At 42.6% G+C, this 20,405-nt stretch overlaps 1 protein-coding gene across 1 annotated transcript; it reads left to right on the top strand.

Moving 5' to 3' along the window:
- The first annotated feature begins 9,779 nt into the window (after positions 1–9,779).
- Positions 9,780–16,489, top strand: LOC115175329 (serine/arginine-rich splicing factor 4). Its single transcript, XM_029734511.1, has 6 exons — positions 9,780–9,997; positions 11,106–11,293; positions 13,105–13,217; positions 14,447–14,664; positions 14,947–15,018; positions 15,520–16,489. The coding sequence occupies exons 1-6, from the start codon at positions 9,891–9,893 to the stop codon at positions 16,016–16,018; spliced, it is 1,197 nt and encodes a 398-aa protein (XP_029590371.1). The 5' UTR covers positions 9,780–9,890; the 3' UTR covers positions 16,019–16,489.
- Positions 16,490–20,405: the final 3,916 nt, after the last annotated feature.

Below are 20,405 nucleotides of genomic sequence, written 5' to 3'. Positions count from 1 at the left end.
TTGTTTTAGACTATCATTGAGAAGATGAAAAACTTACTCTGCGCCCGTCTGTTCTGTGGGTCTTTCTAGACAATTGTCACAAGGAGTTGTACTATTGCTGGTGGTAAAACTCTTGGGTTAATTTATTTATGTATCCTTTATTGATACCAGTTATCCCACTGAAATGAGAGGGGGAGAGAGCGATCTCTCCCAGGATAGTGAGCAATCAAACATTTGTTTCAAACTATGAACAATACAGAACACATTAATCAAATCCAGCAATCTGATTTACCGGATAAGTAAAACACAATGACAGCATTCTAAGTTTTAATTCCTGCTCTCAGAACCATATTTACAGTCATGAAACAAAACAACATTTGGAATTCAGGTCAACTTTGTTTGTATAGGAGGAAGGAGGTTGTTTTGACTCCTCCACAAAATCCAGAAGGCGGTTTTGATTGAATAGCACCGTGAAAGTAGAGAGGAGGAGCAGTGGTGTTCAACAGGACACTGGCAGCCATAGACAGAGATGTCTGGCTCTGTTTCATTCTCCACACTCCATTGAAAATGCCTTTCAGTCCAGGATTGGGCTTGATCTGTGACTGAAACCAAGGCAATAAACCTAGCACAGTTTCACGGGGCCCTGCAAGGTCCATGGGGCAGAGAGAAAAATGTGCCATATTATAGCTAATCTTATCATAGCCACGAAAATAGTACCACCTGACAGGTGTGGCATATCAAGAAGCTGATTAAAAAGCATGATCATTACACAGGTGCACCTTGTGCCGGGGACAATAAAAGGCCACTGTAAAAATGTACAGATTTGTCACACAACACAATTCTACAGATATCTCAAGTTTTGAGGGAGGGTGCAATTGGCATGCTGAGTACAGGCATGTCCACCAGAGCTGTTGCTTCTACACCTGCATTGCTTGCTGTTTGGGGTTTTAGGCTGGGTTTCTGTACAGCGCATTGAGATATCAGCTGATGTAAGAAGCGCTATATAAATACATTTGATTTGATTTGTCATATGTTAATTTCTCTCCCATAAGCTGCATCCAACATCATTTTACAGAATTTGGCAGTACATTCAACTGGCCTCACAACCGTGGACCACTTTTAACCACGCCAGCCGAGGACCTCCACATCCGGCTTCTTCACCAGCGGAATCATCTGAGACCAGCCACTCGGACAGCTGTTGAAACTGTGGGTTTTCACAACCGAAGAAATGCTGCACAAACTTTCAGAAACCGTCTTAGGGAAGCTCATCTGCATGTCCTCACCAGGGTCTTGACCTGATTGCAGTTGGGCATCATAACCAACTTCAGTGGGCAAATGCTCATCTTTGATGGCCACTAGAAGGCTGTAGAAGTGTGCTCTTCACAGATTAACACCAGTTTCAAGTGTACTGGGCAGATGGCAGACAGCATGTATGAAGTCGTGTGGGCGAGTAGTTTGCTGATGTCAACAATGTGAACAGAGTGCCCCATGGTGGTGGTGGGGTTATGGTATGGGCAGACATAAGCTACGGACAACGAACACAATTGCATTTTAACTATGGCAATTTGAATGCGCAGAGATACCGTGACGAGATCCTGAGGCCCATTGTCGTACCATTCATCCACCGCCATCTCCTCGTGTTTCAGCATGATAAAGCACTGCCCCATGTCGCAAGGATCTGTACACAATTCCTGGAAGCTGAAAATGTCCCAGTTCTTCCATAGCCTGCTTACTAACCAGACATGGCACCCATTGAGCATGTTTGTGATGCTCTTTATAGACATGTACGACAGCGTGTTCCAGAAACTTCACACAGCCATTGAAGAGGAGTGGGAAAACATTCCAAGGGCCACAATCAACAGCCTGATCAACTATACGTGAAGGAGATGTGTCACGCTGCATGAGGCAAATGGTCACATCAGACACTGAATGGTTTTCTAATCCTCGCCCCTACATTTAAGGTATCTGTGACCAACAGATGCAGATCTGTATTCCCAGTCAGGGCCTAATGAATGTATTTCAATTGACTGATTTCCTTATATGAACTGTAACTCTGTAAATTCTTTGAAATTGTTGCATGTTGTTTTTATATTTTTGTTCAGTGTATAATAATGTTCAGTGTACATAAAAAGGGCTGGGAGGGAGAGCAACGGAAATAAAAGTTGCATGTGCTTACAATTTCAGTATCTTAGCTGTATGACTGTTACGAATCCCTTTGGCCCTGCAGTCTAGGGGGGATGGAAACGAGACCCGTAACATAACTCATGCAAATTATAATAATGAAAACAGTGAGAACAAAAACCACAGACAACATAAATCTACCGTCAAACTTTAATGGCTTATTGCGTAAACACACGGTAATGGGGGGCGGGAAAAGGGGCTGAGCTGGACCCAAGGAAAGAAACAAATACCCAAAAACACCCCTAAGCTAGTCTACCTACTTCAACAACAGCTAGCTCACTAACCAAGAGCATACAGTGTGTGGTCCGCCAAATTCTAACTAGTGTTCTTAGACAAAGTATTCCTACGGGTAATGTATGCCCATGGGCAACTTGTCTTGGTTCCCCCTTTTCCCACCAACAAACAAACAGTCACACACCAAAACAATACTCACAGGATAACAGACAAAGTGACATGTATTTGCAAAACCAAACGAGACATCAATCCAAAGAGAGAGCAATTGAGACACAGAGAGATCGAGCTTCTGACTGGGTTTTTAAACCAAGGGAAAGGGATGTGATAGGGTAATGGAAAAGGAGCAGGTGTCTTCTGATTACTGACTGATTGGGGAATGATGATTGTCACCTGTGAGGGGAGAAGGAGAGAAAAGAAATACACACACAGGATACACACACAGGATACCTGTATCTGTAACAATGACATTCGATCTCTCCCAGTCTTTTTTTTACATATAGGCCATTTAAAATTCTTCCCACCCACTCAGGCCTTCATAGCCTATCGGCTGGGGCGCATTCAAAAATAAATGTCCAAATCAAAGCAATCACCATGTTGTCTTGTTCACTTGTCAGGTCGTTACTTAAACAAATAGATCATGGCTACCCAATTAATGGGTTGTCATTTAGGCTACATAGCCTATAGTCATTAACTATTGGTGGAAGATAACCTAGTGGTTAAAACATTGAGCCAGTAACTGAAAGGTTGCTGGATCAAATCCCTGAGCTGACAAGGTAAAAATCAGTTGTTCTGCCCCTGAACAAGACAGTTAACCCACTGTTCCCCAGTAGGCTGAATGTGTAAATAAGAATTTGTTCTTAACTGACTTGCCTATTTAAATAAAGGTAATATATATATATTTTTACATCTTACTACAGTGGGCTAACTAAGGGTCACACAGAGTGTTTATTTTTTACATTTGTATTTTATTGAATATCCGAAACATACAATATACTTGCAGTGAAGCCGCTCAACAACTACACCACACCAGTCATCCAACAGACTCCTATTCAGAGCGACACACAGAAGCATCCAGGGTCAATACCCTGCTCAAGTGCACGTTGACAGATCTCCCACCTGGCCAAAAAAGTGAACTCGAACCCTCCAAGATCCCCAATAGCTGTCCCTCAACCATTCGAGACCCCTCCCACAGTCCCCCCCAAGAAGAAAAAAATAAATGAAAAAGTCAGAAGTTTACATACACCTTAGCCAAATACATTTAAACTCAGTTTTTCACAATTCCTGACATTTAATCCTAGTAAGAATTCCCTGTCTTAGGTCAGTTAGGATCACCACTTTATTTTAAGAATGTGAAATGTCAGAATAATAGTAGAGAGAATGATTTATTTCAGCTTTTATTTCTTTCATCACATTCCCAGTGGATCAGAAGTTCACATTCACTAAATAAATACTTGGTAGCATTGCCTTTAAATTGTTTAACTTGGGTCAAACGTTTTGGGTAGCCTTCCACAAGCTTCCCACAAGAAGTTGGGTGAATTTTGGCCCATTGCTCCTGACAGAGCTGGTGTAACTGAGTCAAGTTTGTAGGCCTTCTTGCTCGCACACGCTTTTTCAGTTCTGCACACACATTTTCTATGAGATTGAGGTCAGGGCTTTGTGATGGCCACTCCAATACCTTGACTTTGTTGTCCTTAAGCCGCTTTGCCACAACTTTGGAAGTATGCTTGGGGTCAATGTCCATTTGGAAGATCCATTTGCAACCAAGCTTTAACTTCCTGACTGATGTCTTGAGATGTTGCTTCGATATATCCACAAAATGTTCCCTTCCTCATGATGCCATCTATTTTGTGAAGTGCACCAGTCCCTCCTGCAGCAAAGCACCCCCACAACATGATGCTGCCACCCCCATGCTTCACGGTTAGGATGGTGTTCGTCGGCTTGCAAGTCTCCCTCTTTTTCCTCCAAACATAACGATGGTCATTATGGCCAAACAGTTCTATTTTTGTTTTATCAGACCAGAGGACATTTCTCCAAAAAGTATGATCTTTGTCCCCATGTGCAGTTGCAAACCGTAGTCTGGCTTTTTTATGGCGGTTTTGGAGCAGTGGCTTCTTCCTTGCTGAGCGGCCTTTCAGGTTATGTCGATATAGGACTCATTTTACTGTGGATATAGATACTTTTGTACCTGTTTCCTCCAGCATCTTCACAAGGTCCTTTGCTGTTGTTCTGGGATTGATTTGCACTTCTTGCACCAAAGTACGTTCATCTCTAGGAGACAGAACGCGTCTCTTTCCTGAGCGGTATGACGGCTGTGTGGTCCCATGGTGTTTATACTTGCGTACTATTGTTTGTACAGATGAACGTGGTACCTTCAGGCATTTGGAAATTGCTCTCAAGGATGAACCAGACTTGTGGAGGTTTACAATTTTTTTCTGAGGTCTTGGCTGATTTTCCCATGATGTCAAGCAAAGAGGCACAGAGTTTGAAGGTAGGCCTTGAAATACATCCACAGGTACACCTCCAATTGACTCAAATTATGTCAATTAGCCCATCAGAAGCTTCTAAAGCCATGACATCATTTTCTGGAATTTTCCAAGCTGTTCAAAGGCACGGTCAACTTAGTGTATGTAAACTTCTGACCCACTGGAATTGTGATACAGTGAATAAGTGAAATAATCTGTCTCTAAACAATTTCTGGAAAAATTACTTGTGTCAGGCACAAAGTAGATATCCTAACCAACTTGCCAAAACTATAGTTTGTTAACAAGAAATTTGTGGAGTGGTTGAAAAATGAGTTTTAATGACTCCAACCTAAGCATATGTAAACTTCTGACTTCAACTGTAACCTTAACCCTTCAACATAACTCCTAAACGTAGCCCCTAACCCTAACCCATAGCTAACGTTAGTCAGCTAGCGTTATAACACTAGCCATCTAGCCACTAGCTAGAGATCGTAACATATCATACATTTTGCAAATGTATATGGTATTGCACGCTTTGCTAATTCGTGACATGTAATACGAACGGTAATTCGTAACATATCATGACATCCACAAATTAATACACACCATACGAAATGTAACATATCGCACTAAATGTAATGTCTCGGATTTATGTACAGAATAATACGAAATGCTCTGAGACCAGGTGTCATGGCCGTCGTAGTGGGTAGACCAAAATGCAGCGGGTACGTGAATGCTCATAATAACTTTTATTGAACACTACACAAAAAAAAGAAGAAGAAGACGAAGAAGAAGAAGAAGAAGAATGAACGACAGCTAAACAGTTTTGCAGGCTATACACAGCAGTGCAAAAACAACTTCCCACAAAAGACAGGTGGAAAAAGGGCTACCTAAGTATGGCTCCCAATCAGCAACAGCGATGTACAGCTGTTCCTGATTGAGAGCCATACCAGGCCAACACAAAGAAATACACAACATAGAAAGAACATAGAAATACAAAACATAGAACAATACCCAAAAACCCCGACAACACAAAACAAACACACCCCTTGTCGCACCCTGACCAAACTACAATAACAAATAACCCCTTATACTGGTCAGGACGTGACACCAGGTTGCAGCCCTCCACCAATCTGCCATAATTATTGCTAAACCCCGCCTATTTCTACAATTTCTCTTCTAAAAATCTGATTTTAAACCTAACCTTAACCACACTGCTAACCTTATGCCTAACCCTAACCATAAATTGTTACGAAATAGCCAATTTTGACTTTGTGGTTGTGGTAACTAATAACAACCTGAGTGTTGTTGTTGCTTTCCTCTTCTTCATCATTGTTTTGGTCTCACATGCTGAGTGCTCATTGGCTACTGGCAGTAGTCCTTGTCCAAATCGCGCCGTAGCACTGCTCATACTACAAGATGCACAACCCAAATTTCTGACATGTCAAAAAATTTAAATCGGGACATCCGACAGGGGTCTGGAGAATGGAACACCAATCATTGGTGCGTCCTTGACCTGCTCAAACTACCACGCATGTCCCAACGTAGCCTACTGCTCCTAGCCTAAGTTCATATGCCGTGTTCACGTTAGTCGAAACTAGGAAACTCGGAAATGTACAACTTGCTGATTCGTTGAACATGGCACGTGTATAACTGCAACCAGTTAGCAAGTCAGAAATTTCAGAGTTTCCTAATTCCAACTAGCACGTGAACGCGGCAATATGATTTCACGCCAATCATGAAAATTGTGTTGTGTATGCCCAGCAATGTTGCCATCCCAGACAAAATGTTCATGTCATACCAGGCCATTTAGTGCTTACGCTTGAGTTATATTTGCTGGATTGACTGACCTTCATGTCTTAAAGTAATGATGGACTGTCATTTCTCTTTGCTTATTTGAGCTGTTCTTGCCATAATATGGACTTTTACCAAATAGGGCTATCTTCTGTATACAACCCCTACCTTGTCACAACCCAACTGATTGGCTCAAATGCATTAAGATGGAAAGAAATTCCACAAATTAATTTTTAACAAGGCACACCTGTTAATTGAAATGCATTCCAGGTGACTACCTCATGAAGCTGGTTGAGAGAATCCTAAGAGTGTGCAAAGCTGTCATCAAGGCAAAGGGTGACTACTTTGAAGAATCTCAAATCCAAAATATAATTCGATATGTTTAACACTTTTTTGGTTACTACATGATTCCATATGTGTTGTTTCATAGTTTTGATGTTTTTACTATTATTCTACAATGTAGAAAATAGTAAAAAATGAAGAAAAACCCTGGAATGAGTTGGTGTGTCCAAGCTTTTGAATGGTACTGTATACAATAACATATATTTGTGTGCATGTAAATGTGATCATTACTGGAGCCAACATAACAAGGAAGAGAAATGGAGAAATTATCATTGAACAGTTTCAGAGAGGATCGAAAGATGTTCTTTCTCTCTGTGTGTAGGCTATATAGCCAGGCCATCCCGTGATGATACAAAAATATGTCTGAAATGGTTCAAACAGACTCTGGGCCAGTTCTGGGACGATAGATCCTAAATTCATTCAACTAGACCTACTGTAACCTAACATCAAACATTTTGTTAAAGTAATCAGGCTGATGGAACAGACCAGAACGTTTAGCTTAAAATGTTAATAAACGATTATTTCTTCACATTATAAGCGCAGCACTGCACACATAGAAGACTATACTTGAATGTTCCAAAATGCCACTGGCACTGCACATGTGAGTGGTTTCATGTGACAGAGATGAAAATATCCTTCAGAAATTTTGAAAGAAGGGAGATCTACAGATGCAACGAGCAATATGGGTTGCTATTATATATAGGATTGTGAATGCTGACTCCCTCCACTCAGATTGTCATGGTGGGTGATGATGTATGCTGTGCCCAACAGGAACTGGGCCTTTCTCTCCGCTCTTGGGACCATTTGATCTGAATGAACTGTGCCTTGAGTCTATCAACAGAATCAAGCCTTTAGATGTTCATGTTAATTATCCTACATTATAATTGTCAAACGTGCCTGGCATTTAGCCTATATTTATGTCATTAAAAAGTCTCATTAAAGTTTGGCTACATTTTCTGGCGCCTCCCTCATGTCAGCATCGGTATGGACACAAGAGGCTGTAGTTAATACTATAATCTAGACTACACTTTTACATGTAGGAGGCAGAGCATGAAAGTGTTATAACGAATCCAGGTGTTTGTGTAGTCTGTTTCGGGAAAGTACCTGCTTAATTGCGCACCCAGCTCACTCAGGTGCTTCGCTATATCACATTTTAAATTGTCCATAAGCTTGAGTCCATGTGCACACAAAAAAATCATACAATGATGGAAAAACCTGTGTGTTGTCCTTGTTAATGCAGACAGAAAAGAGCTCCAACTTCTTAATTATAGTCTAAGTTTTGTCCAGGACATTGAATATAGTTGCGGAGAGTAATTCTAGATTCAGATCATTCAGGGCGAGAAAAAACATCACCCAGATAGGCCAGTCGTGTGAGAAACTCGCCATCATGCAAGCGTCAGACAAGTAAAAATTATGGTCAGTAAAGAAAACATTAAGCTCGTCTCTAAATTAAAAAAAAAACAGTGTCAATACTTTGCCCCTTGATAACCAGCGCACTTCTATATGTTGTAAAAGCGTTACATGGTCGCTGCCCATATCATTGCATAATGCAGAAAATACACAAGAGTTCAGGGGCCTTTCTTTAACAGTTTTTCACTGTAGTGTTCAAAACACCTTTCAAGCTGTTAGTCATTCCCTTTGCAGCAAGAGCCTCTCGGTGGATGCTGCAGTGTACCCAAGTGGTGTCGGGAGCAACAGCTCCACTCCACTATGTCTCCCTGTCATGGCTTTTGTGCCATCAGTACAGATACCAACACATCTTGACCACCAAAGTCCATTTGATGTCACGAAGCTGTCCAGTACTTTAAAAATATCCTTTCACGTTGTCCTGGTTTCCAGTGGTTTGCAGAAGAGGATGTCCTCCTTAATTGACCCCCCATAAATGTAACGGACATATACCAGGAGCTGTGCCAGGCCCGCCACGTCTGTTGACTCATCCAGCTGTAATGCATATAATTCACTGGCTTGTATGCGAAGCATTAATTGTTTCAAAACATCTCCTGCCATGTCACTGATGCGTCGTGAAACAGTGTTGTTTGATGAAGGCATTGTCTGTATAGTTTTTTTGGCCTTTTCTCCCAGCATTGTCCCAGCCATATGCCAGCAGGAAGAATTAAGTCCTCCACAATAGTATGGGGCTTGCCTGTCCTAGCCACTCGGTAGCTCACCATATAAGACGCTTATAGCCCCTTCTTATCACTGGTATCTGTTGCTTTTATACATGTCTTACTACTCAAAAGTCGTCTTTATTCTAGCTCAAAAAACCATGTGGCTTATTTTTCAAATTGTCATGTTTCGTTTCTAAATGTCTGCGCAAAAGTGAAAAAAAGTCACCCAAATGTATAGCCCCGTTGGAAAATATAAATGTACTTTTTTATTTATGTGAATCACATTTTTATTTGGCGTACCCCCGACGGCATTGCTCGTACCCCTGGAGGAATACCTGCTCTAGATGGATGGATGACTGGGACATCAGGACACACACGAATTATAAAATAAACCAAAAAGCACTGTTGGGGCTTTTTGAGAAAAAATAATAATACTTGCAATGTGACTTCACATTGTGTTAACACCATTTCAAAATAATATTTCTGGAGAGAGAGAGAGAGAAAAAAATACGTCTTACCAGTTAACTATCAGTCACTTCTATAGTTCAGATTAAATAATTTGATGTGATGAAGCAATAACAAAGAGAGAAACGCAGAGAACATTTAGATTGTCATTATAGAGACACCTACTGGATGAATGTGGCAACTCCTCTCTTGTGGCGGAGAAAGGGGCTGGTTTCCAGGCCTTGTGGGCGGGTATTGAGTGGTCATTGACATTGGCAGAACATTTTCCCTTACGCGCCACTGTGTTCCTGAGAGTGTGAAGGGACACAAAGATCAGCACGGGGAAATGTCGAGAGTTTATATTGGAAGATTGAGCTATCGAGCAAGGGAAAAGGACGTCGAGAAGTTCTTCAAGGGCTATGGGAAGATACTTGAAGTTGACCTGAAAAACGGGTAACAAAATGAACGCCTCGTCTCGCTCTGTGGTAGCTAGCCGCGTTGTGTTTGTGGCCTAGTCCTCGTAGTCAGGCCCAAGCCTCTTGAACCAGTGTTTTTAATTGGCGTTTATTGAAGATTCTCGTAAATTACTTTAGTTTGAAGACCTAGTTATTATATTATTATTATTTACTTAGCTAGTTAAGAATTTTTTAGAAGCGTTTTGCCAGAGAAGCAAAGTTGACTAGCATGGGGTTAAGGAGTTAACGTACTGTAGCTAGCGTCAACCGTGTTTTGCTAGCTAAGCTGCTAGGGACACCTCGTTGTCGTGTTTGTGTTTAGACCGAGTAAACCATGTTGTTAGTTAGCAAGTCAGCTTGAACATACTAGGCGCTCTTTTCTTTGAATGAAATCGCAGCCACGTGTCAGAAGAGGTAACCTTAGTTTCACTTGTATGACTTCTTGATAACTAAGCTAGCTAACTAGCTAGCATCTTCAAACAACAGTAGTACGCTAAATTGACTTGCATAACGTTACGGAAAACGATTTTACTTCCTAACTGGCGGCGCGTAGATAGATACTGTTTATGTAACATAGTTACAGTAGATGGCTTGCGTTAAAAAAAATCTAATTGTATTGGTCACATACACATGGTTAGCAGATGTTATTGCGAGTGTAGCGAAATGATTGTACAGCCAACGATGATAGTGGCTACAGGCATTGTCGAACTTCCAGCAACTGTCATATTAATGTTATCTGGTGGACGGGACAACATTTATAAGCACTCAAACCACCAGTATGAATGGCAGTCAAAATCATTTGCTAGCTACTGTAGATACATGGGTCAAAACACGATGTTGACTAAACTCAATATTCTCTTAGCTAGCTAACAGTACTCTAAACTATACCATACTTACAAGTGGAATTAATGTGGCCCCTTTAACACCCTGCAGCAGTAGTGGCACAGTTTATAATATGTGAGAAGATTATAAAATGTTGCATTATGATATATGAAATGGTAATTTGGGTCTGGCGTTAGTAGTTTTTTTTAACTACTCACATCATTTGATCCCCAAATCTGTGCCACCTCATCTCTGGCCTAACATACTGTCTCCTATGTGTAAAGGTATGGGTTTGTTGAATTTGATGACCCCCGCGATGCAGATGATGCTGTGTATGACCTGAATGGGAAAGACCTGTGTGGGGAGAGGGTTATTGTGGAACACACAAAGGGGCCGCGGAGGGACGGCAGCTACGGCTCAGGAGGAGGAGGAGGAGGTGGTGGAGGAGGAGGCGGCGGAGGAGGTGGAAGAAGTAAGTATACAATGCAGTGGTGTTTTTAACATTAGTGGGGATTTGAGATTGAGGAGGCCAACATGGCAGTGCATATTATGTGGGATAGGCCACAACTGCATAACATCTCAAGTTTGTCCTTGGTGGTTGTAGTTCATCTAATTGTGTTCTTTTACGTTAACATTTTGGTTATTTAGCAGATGTTCTTATCCAGGCCGACTTAGTCAGTGCATTCAACTTAAGCTAGCTAGCTAAGACAACCACGTATCACAATTTTATGTTTCAAATATAGTTAATGCTGCCACATGAGCATCAGTTGTCGTCCATTCTTTACCTAAAGTGTTTTTTACGTACTGAGAAGATGCGTCGAAGTGCCATCTGTTCAAAGGCTTGTTGCTTCCTTGGGGGATAGTAGTGATGGAAACTTAGTAAAATATACACAAGCAGTACCATACTGCTACACATGGTCACAGCTGCCACTGTCATCCATAATTTGGGTTGTGCTCAGCTCACTCCACATTCCCACCACACTGTAAAAGGATGATTCCACCCCAAAGTTGTTTTTTAGAGGGCATTTCTACATAAAGATCTCTCCCATTTGCTGTAATTTCACCTAGTTTCAGGGAGAAGTGGTTGCCATTGTTCTGACTCCACTCTTGAATAGGCCACTTGTTGTCTCCTTAGCATACAAGTGTGTTGGACAGGTTGCCAGTTAGGGAAACACCTTTTTCTCTAGCATTCACGGAGCTCCGTACTACAGACTAAGTCCTTCATGGTACTCCACTGTAATTGTTTGACTAATGGGTGTAGAGAAGACATATTTTACACCAGAGTAGGTGAGGGAATTCAAATTACATGCACCACTGCCACCAATGACATGCCGTTATCTTGGGAGCCGGTATGCTTGATTTAAACTGTTACAGGGAAACAAATGCACTTGTGTTCATTCGAATTGTCGGGGGAAAATAGCTTGAGATTTACTACCGTAGAATATTTGCTAGATAAATGAATTGTGATTTGAATAGAATAAATGAACTAGCGAATTTAAGAGTAATTTGAGAATCTTGTGTCATCTGTTTTATTCAGGATTCTTTTATTTTTGTTAAAATGAATGTTGAATAATAAAGGTAAAGATTTAACAAAGAACCTCCAATGTTTTAATTAAAAGAGTCCTTTGCTGACTGCCTGCCCCTATTGCTGGCCTGGCCATGGTGTCCCCTTTCCAACCAAGAGTGTGGTTTGACCATTCTGGGCCCCTGGGCAGACCAAAAAAGGGAGCCATTGTGAATGAAGACCGCTTGTCCCATTAGTCCCAGGCCGGGTGGTGAGGATGCCATTGGGTTAGGAACAGATGTGGGTTGAGCTCTTATAGGTGCCTGAAACAAATGTGAAATGTCTATATTTAGATGTGCTAGTTAAAACTTTAACTTTAGTGTCACCGTAAGTACTGTCAGTCAGTTTAAAAAAACAATTTAGTCTAGCTTTTCATTTTGATTTTAAGTTTGTATGTACAGTTTTTGTATTCAGTTCTACCCAAACTTGAATCAGGTAGTAATTTATTTGTTTAGATCTTGTTGAAGGGAAGGGATATGTCAGTGTTCTTGATGGAAAATGTGCAGTTTTCTAGACCAGAGTAATGTGTACAGGTTTTGATTTCCGTTTATCTTTTTTTTGTTTTTTTGATAGTTTTGTATATGTCTTTACCTCCCCCTTCCCCGTTTTTATAAGTGACCATTTTGTTTCCAGAATGTAGCTTGGAGTTTAGTATTGAGGCTGTCGTTAAGTGTGTCCCCTGTCGTAATTACTGCTGCTCTGTCCTTGTAACCTTGAAGGCGGGGGCGGGTACGGGCGTGGTGGCAGAGACCGATATGGCCCACCAGCAAGGACAGACTATCGGCTGATCGTTGAGAACCTGTCCAGCCGCTGCAGCTGGCAAGACCTGAAGGTATGGTGGTGACCCGTTATTCAGCCATACTAATGATAATACTCTCTCTTCCTTATGATTTCGGGCATCCTACGTTAACGTTTGGAGAGAGAGAGAACACTTTGAGCCTTTTTCAAAAAGTTTTTTTACGTGTACGTTTGTGTTGGGGTAACACATTAGAGTACTCTGATTTACTCTCTTGTGGTAAAGAGTAACTTAATGCGTCAGGTTGTCAATTTTAAGCAATGTTACTTTTTATAGAAGGTAAAGTAAAAATCCATGTTATTTTGCTTCAGTCATTATTACGTGTTGGTACAGCCAGAGTTATAGATTACTGATGAGGCTATGCAAGCAATTCAAAGGTAGAGTGCGCCATCTACTGGGCATAAGAAGGACCAACGCACGCAAGGCATTTTCAGAGGGTTTTTAGTTTTGGGAATGTAACCTGTTACTTTCCACAGTAAGTAACATTGTAATGTAATAAGTTACCTCTAATGGGCTCCTGAGTGGTGCAGCGGTCTAAGTCACTGCATCTCCGTGCTAGAGGCGTCACTACAGACACCCTGGTTCCATTCCAGGCTGTGTCACACCCGGCCGTGATTGGCAGTCCCATTGGGTGGCGCACAATTGGCCCAGCGTGGTCCAGGGTTGGCCGGTCTAGGCTGTCATTGTAAATAAGAATTTGTTCTTAACTGACTGGCTTAGTTAAATAAAGGTTAAACATAATGGAACTAACAATCCGTTTTAAAAGTAACGTTCCCAACACTGCATAAGATTCATTGTTTACAATTGAATAAATGTCCATGAAGGCAAATGTGCATAAAAATGGCAGAATTCACATATGATGTCATTGTTTAAGCACTATCCACTGTGTTTTTGTTTTTTTTACTACGGTGCGCGATAAGGTTCAATGTGCCCATCGGCACAATCTACTTTTTTCATTTGTTATTTCATTTCTGGCGTCTTGGAGCTAAAGTTGGGTTCATGTGTATACTCTGCTAATGACAGTACCAAAACAGTACTAAAACAAAGTGACTGAGAGCAATGTACAATATGACGAACTTAGCAAAACTTTTATGGCGATGCATAAATCTGAGATTTCCTGCATTTTTCCTACCATACAAGTACATAGAATGCATATATATATATCATGACACATGTCTAACATATACAATATTAAATTATGTATATTAATTCAATAGGATCTTTGGTTTTCTCACCTAATCCCAACCTTTCCTGTCCTTCACCAGGACTACATGAGGCAGGCGGGTGAGGTGACGTATGCTGACACCAATAAGGGACGCAGGAACGAGGGAGTGATAGAGTTCAGGCTATACTCTGACATGAAGAGAGCCCTGGAGAAGCTGGACGGCACAGAGGTGAACGGCAGGAAGATCCGTCTGATTGAGGACCGCCCCGGGGCCAAGCGCAGCAAGCGCTCCTACTCTCGCAGTCGCAGCCGCTCCCGGTAAATAACAATGTGGGGTTGCGTCCAAAACAGCTCACTCTAGTCCACTGCTTTTGACAAAGGTCCCGATTTGTAGGTCAGTCAATCTTTAATCAGCGACTGAGTAGAATTTCTGCTCTTAAACTGTATTCAAAGGGATGTGGTGATTTCAGTTGCCCCACACACACACACAAATGTATTGCTTTCCCACCAGTTCACAATTACATTGGAACTTACATCACCCTAACCCCTCAAGGTACATGGCTTACCGTGAATCTCCGTTCTCTTCCCTCTTGTCTCCAGGTCTCGCTCCAGGAGCCGTAGGTCCCGTAAGAGCCGCAGCCGCAGTGAGAGCAGCAGTCGCTCCCGCTCCAGGTGAGGCCCAGAGTGCAGGCAACGTTTAACTCATAGACCCATACCCAAGGGTGACCCCCTGAACTGTGTCCCAAATGGCACCCTATTCCCTATGTAGTGCACTACTTGCTTGTAGGGCTTCAGTCAAAAGTAGAGCACTATATAGGGTGCCGTTTGGAACTATATAGGGAATAGGGTGCCGTTTGTAACTATATAGGGAAGAAGGTGCCATTTGGGACACGTATAGGGAAGAGGGTGGGACACGAAGAGGGTGTCATTTTCTGAGGGATCTCTTTGAAGACGTTTCTTTTGCAGACTTGTTGCATTCAAGTGACATCAACAGTAACACGTTACAATTTGTGCTTTTCTAAACATCTGTTTACCAAGAGCTCTTGCCTCAATATGGACCTTGTGCAGCTCCCCAGATGTCTTAGCCACCACCCATAGCACTAACTGGTTATGTCTACATTGCTGCATTTCAAGTACATATTAGTTAACTGTCTGCTCCTTTCTATTTCCCAGGGGTGCTGCCTCCCGCTCCCGTAGCCGCTCCCACAGCAAGAAGGACAAGACCAAGGGCAGCAGAGAGGAGGAGCGCACCAACGGTGCCCACAAGGCCAAGGAGGGGCGCGGGGGCCGGGACGAGGGCCGCAGCAAGAGCCGCAGCAGGAGCCGCAGCAAGAGCAAAAAGAGCAGCAAGAAAGAAGGGAAGAAGAGCAGGAAGGATGAGTCTAGATCCAGGTCCCGCTCCAGATCAGCAGCTAAAGATCGCTCCCGGAAGTCTGGCTCTAAGAGCCGCGAGCCAGCCAAGAGCGACGACGAGGGAGCTGTAGCCGAGAAGGGGGCCTCCCGCTCTCGCTCCCACACCCCTGCCGAATCCAAACCAAAGTCAAAGTCCAAATCTCCATCTCCCTCCCCGGCCAAAGCCCGCTCCCGTTCCCCCTCCGTCTCTCGCTCAGAGTCCCGCTCCAAATCTCGCTCCGCATCTCGTTCTCGCTCCCGCTCTCTATCAGAGTCCTGAGCTGGGATAGTAACCCAGCAGTCGTGTGCCCCCCCCCCCCCCCGTTTGTTCTTGTCCCCTATCCCCCACCCCTGCGTCTGTCCCTTTTCGTTTTTTGATAAATAGTTGTAGGGGGAAAAAACAGGCTCCTCATGCTCAGTGTCTTTCACTCACACTTCCCCATTTTTCGTTTAAATATACTGTGTTTTGTTGGTCATTCTGCTTTTTCCAGTAGTCTCTTAATCAAGGTGTTTTGTAAAATATTAAATGTGTGAAGTAAGTTGGAGGGTATTTGCTTGGATAGATTTTTCTAAGTTGAAATGGAAAATGTGCTGTAGTAAGTGTCTTAAACTTTGTATCAATACTAGCATACTGTGCTGTCAATGTTGTGCAGGGTGGTAGCTGTTGTATTCCATTGTTGCATCTTTTCACTTGTTGGGATATCCTTTTACCAGTTACTTTAAAAATAATAAAAAAACGCCTGATCTGGAATGATTTGGAGTTGTTTTTTGTCTTGTCGCTTAAATAAGATTTCAATAATACAACTTTTACCCTTTAGTGTGTGTGTAATTTACTGTATTTATACTGGGGTTATTACTTTTTAACAGTAACATTTCAGAGGTATATCTTTGAATTGAAGGAAAATGGCCAAATTTGTTGTAGGTTTGTCACAGAAGACATTTAGTTCTGGGTGCTGAGATTAGTGCAGTTGGAATTTACTAACACCAGCTTGGTCCCAGATGTGCAATCATGTCAATCTCTTGTAACTTTTGAGTACCACAGTATGAGTTGTCATATCCATAAAACCTAGCAGTCAAACAGGGAAATGGTTCCAATCGTTTTTACCGTAGGGGATTTCACCCTGGGTTGACGTTTTGATAACAGTGTAAATCTCTGTAGGACAAGGTGACGTTTATCAATACATTCGCATTTACCAGCAAATGAAATGCTAATGAGCATTTTCAAACCAGAGTAAATTGAGTGTAATATATTAATCAGTCACCTTGTCCAAGAGAGATTTACCTGGCCCAGGTATCCTAGAAGGATATTGACCTCATCCCGGTCGTTCTTTAAAAGTAATTTCCTCACCATCTTAAATAAGCATGCCCCTTTCAAAAAAATGTAGAACTAAGAACAGATATAGCCCTTGGATCACTCCAGACCTGACTGTCCTTGACCAGCACAAAAACATCCTGTGGCAGACTGCAATAGCATCGAATAGTCCCCGCGATATGCAGCTGTTCAGGGAAGTCAGGAACCAATACACACAGTCAGTCAGGAAATCAAAGGCTAGCTTTTCCAAACAGAACTCCAACTCTAAAAAGTTTTGGGACACTGTAAAGTCCATGGAGGACAAGAGCACCTCCTCCCCACTGCACTGAGGCTAGGTGACACGGTCACCACCGATAAATCCATGATAATCAAACATTTCAATAAGCATTTCTCTACGGCTGGCCATGCTTTCCTCCTGGCTACCCCAACCCCGGCAAACAGCTCCGCACCCCTCGCAGCTACTTGCCCGAGCCTCCCCAGCTTCTCCTTCACCCAAATCCAGATAGCAGATGTTCTGAAAGAGCTGCAAAACCTGGACCCGTACAAATCAGCTGGGCTAGACAATCTGGACCCTCTCTAAAATTATCCGCCGCCATTGTTGCAACCCCTATTACCAGTCTGTTCAACCTCACATTTTGTCCGAAAACCCCAAAGATTGGAAAGCTGCCGCGTTCATCCCCCTCTTCAAAGGGGGAGACACTCTAGACCCAAACTGTTACAGACCTATATCTATCCTACCCTGCCTTTCTGAGGTCTTTGAAAGCCAAGTTAATAAACAGATCACTGACCATTTCGAATCCCGCCGTACCTTCTCCGCTGTGCAATCCGGTTTCCGAGCTGGTCACGGGTGCACCTCAGCCACGCTCAAGGTACTAAACGATATAACCGCCATCGGTAAAAGACAGTACTGTGCAGCCGTCTTCATCGACCTGGCCAAGGCTTTCGACTCTGTCAATCACCGTATTCTTATTGGCAGACTCAATAGCCTTGGTTTCTCAAATGACTGCCTCGCCTGGTTCACCAACTACTTCGCAGATAGAGTTAAGTGTGTCAAATCGGAGGGCCTGTTGCCTGGACCTCTGGCAGTTTCTATGGGGGTACCACAGGGTTCAATTCTCGGGCCGACTCTTTTCTCTGTATATATCAACGATGTCGCTCTTGCTGCGGGTGATTCCCTGATCCACCTCTACGCAGACGACACCATTCTGTATACATCTGGCCCTTCTTTGGACACTGTGTTTACTAACCTCCAAATGAGCTTCAATGCCATACAACACTCCTTCTGTGGCCTCCAAGTGCTCTTAAACGCTAGCAAAACCAAATGCATGCTTTTCAACCGTTCGCTGCCCGCACCCGCCCGCCCGACTAGCATCACTACTCTGAACGGTTCTGACCTAGAATACGTGGACAATTACAAATACCTAGGTATATGGCTAGACTGTAAACTCTCCTTCCAGACTCATATCAAACATCTCCAATCCAAAATCAAATCTAGAATCGGCTTTCTATTTCGCAACAAAGCCTCCTTCACTCACGCCGCCAAACTTACCCTAGTAAAACTGACTAGCTTACCGATCCTCGACTTCAGCGATGTCATCTACAAAATAGCTTCCAATACTCTACTCAGCAAACTGGATGCAGTCTATCACAGTGCCATCCGTTTTGTTACCAAAGCGCCTTATACCACCCACCACTGCGACCTGTATGCTGTAGTCGGCTGGCCCTCGCTACATATTCGTCACCAGACCCACTGACTCCAGGTCATCTACAAGTCTATGCTAGGTAAAGCTCCACCTTATCTCAGCTCACTGGTCACCATAACAACACCCACCCGTAGCACGCGCTCCAGCAGGTATATCTCACTGGTCATCCCCAAAGCCAACACCTACTTTGGCCACCTTTCCTTACAGTTCTCTGCTGCCAGTGACTGGAACGAATTGCAAAAATCGCTGAATCTAGAGACTTACATTTCCCTCACTAACTTTAAACATCAGCTATCTGAGCAGCTAACCGATCGCTGCAGCTGTATATAGTCCATTTGTAAATAGCCCACCCAATCTACCTACCTCATCCCCATATTGTTTTTATTTACTTTGCTGCTCTTTTGCACACCAGTATCACTACTTACACACCATCATCATCTGCTCATCATCATCTGCTCATCTATCACTCCAGTGTTAGTCTGCTAAATTGTAATTACTTTGCTACTATGGCCTATTTATTGCCATACCTCCTCATGCCATTTGCACACACTGTATATAGACTTTATTTTTTTTCTATTGTGTTATTGACTGTACGCTTGTTTATTCTGCTGTGGCTCAGTTGGTAGAGCATGGTGTTTGCAACGCCAGGGTTGTTGGTTCGATTCCCACGGGGGACCTGTACGAAAAAAGAAATGTATGAAATGTATGCATTCACTACTGTAAGTCGATCTGGATAAGAGCGTCTGCTAAATGACTAAAATGTAAATGTTATTCCATGTAACTCTGTTGTTGTTTCTGTCGCACTGCTTTGCTTTATCTTGGCCAGGTCGCAGTTGTAAACGAGAACTTGTTCTCAACTAGCCTACCTGGTTAAATGAAGGTGAAATAAAAAATAAAATAAAAAACATGGTTATCAAAACGTAACGCCAGGGTACGCCAACACGAAACACAGCCCTTATTTTAAGAGTCAAAACTTCCCTATGAGGAAAATAATGGTGGAAAAACAGTTGGAACCATTTCCATGTTGGACCGCTAGGTTTTGTGGGTATTATGACACACCTCCACTTTGGGGATCCATAGTCATGCCAAATGCAATGCAATAACATGTTTGGCGTGACAATGAGCGATAGGGATTTGGTAAGCGCAGAATCAGACTGGCAACCGGTTTACTACACTATTATCGTCCATTGCGGGCCATAGGTTTGGTGTTATGTGCCCATGTTTAGCCACAAGATGGCGTAGTACTAATTGGACAATATTCCATCCGTGTTGACATAAATGCCCTCGCTGTCAATGAAATAACTATTCCTTAGCAATGAGAATAATGAATAATTATGCAAATATAATTGATGTCCAAGTTCAACCAATGTTTTAGATATCACAATTAATTATTAATTGCAGCCATTAAAGCTCATTTGAACGAGTAGGGACGTATATAATTGGTATATGTATCACAGTTTTCCAGGCACATTTAAAGACCTATATGATTGTATGGGTATAGTCCTCTTCTGTTTCATGTCACTCAAAGCATGTAGAAATCGGAATTGTTTTAAGATAATCTTAGCCTACCATATTCGTCCATGGATGGAAGTATGTAGCCTATTTGAAAGGATTTCTGAGACCAGTAACAGGCGTACTATTAAAATGGGCGG

This window comes from Salmo trutta, chromosome 36 (genome assembly GCF_901001165.1).
Source record: "Salmo trutta chromosome 36, fSalTru1.1, whole genome shotgun sequence".
NCBI lineage: Eukaryota > Metazoa > Chordata > Actinopteri > Salmoniformes > Salmonidae > Salmo > Salmo trutta.
The sequence above is the reverse complement of the archived record's forward strand: the minus strand, read 5'-3'. Positions and strand labels throughout refer to the sequence as shown.

Coding starts and splice junctions, on each gene's coding strand:
- LOC115175329 (XM_029734511.1), top strand. CDS start 9,891: ATGTCGAGAGTTTATATTGGAAGATTGAGCTATCGAGCAAGGGAAAAG. Junction 13,218..14,446: donor GCAGCTGGCAAGACCTGAAG/GTATGGTGGTGA, acceptor GTCCTTCACCAG/GACTACATGAGGCAGGCGGG. Junction 15,019..15,519: donor AGCAGTCGCTCCCGCTCCAG/GTGAGGCCCAGA, acceptor TCTATTTCCCAG/GGGTGCTGCCTCCCGCTCCC.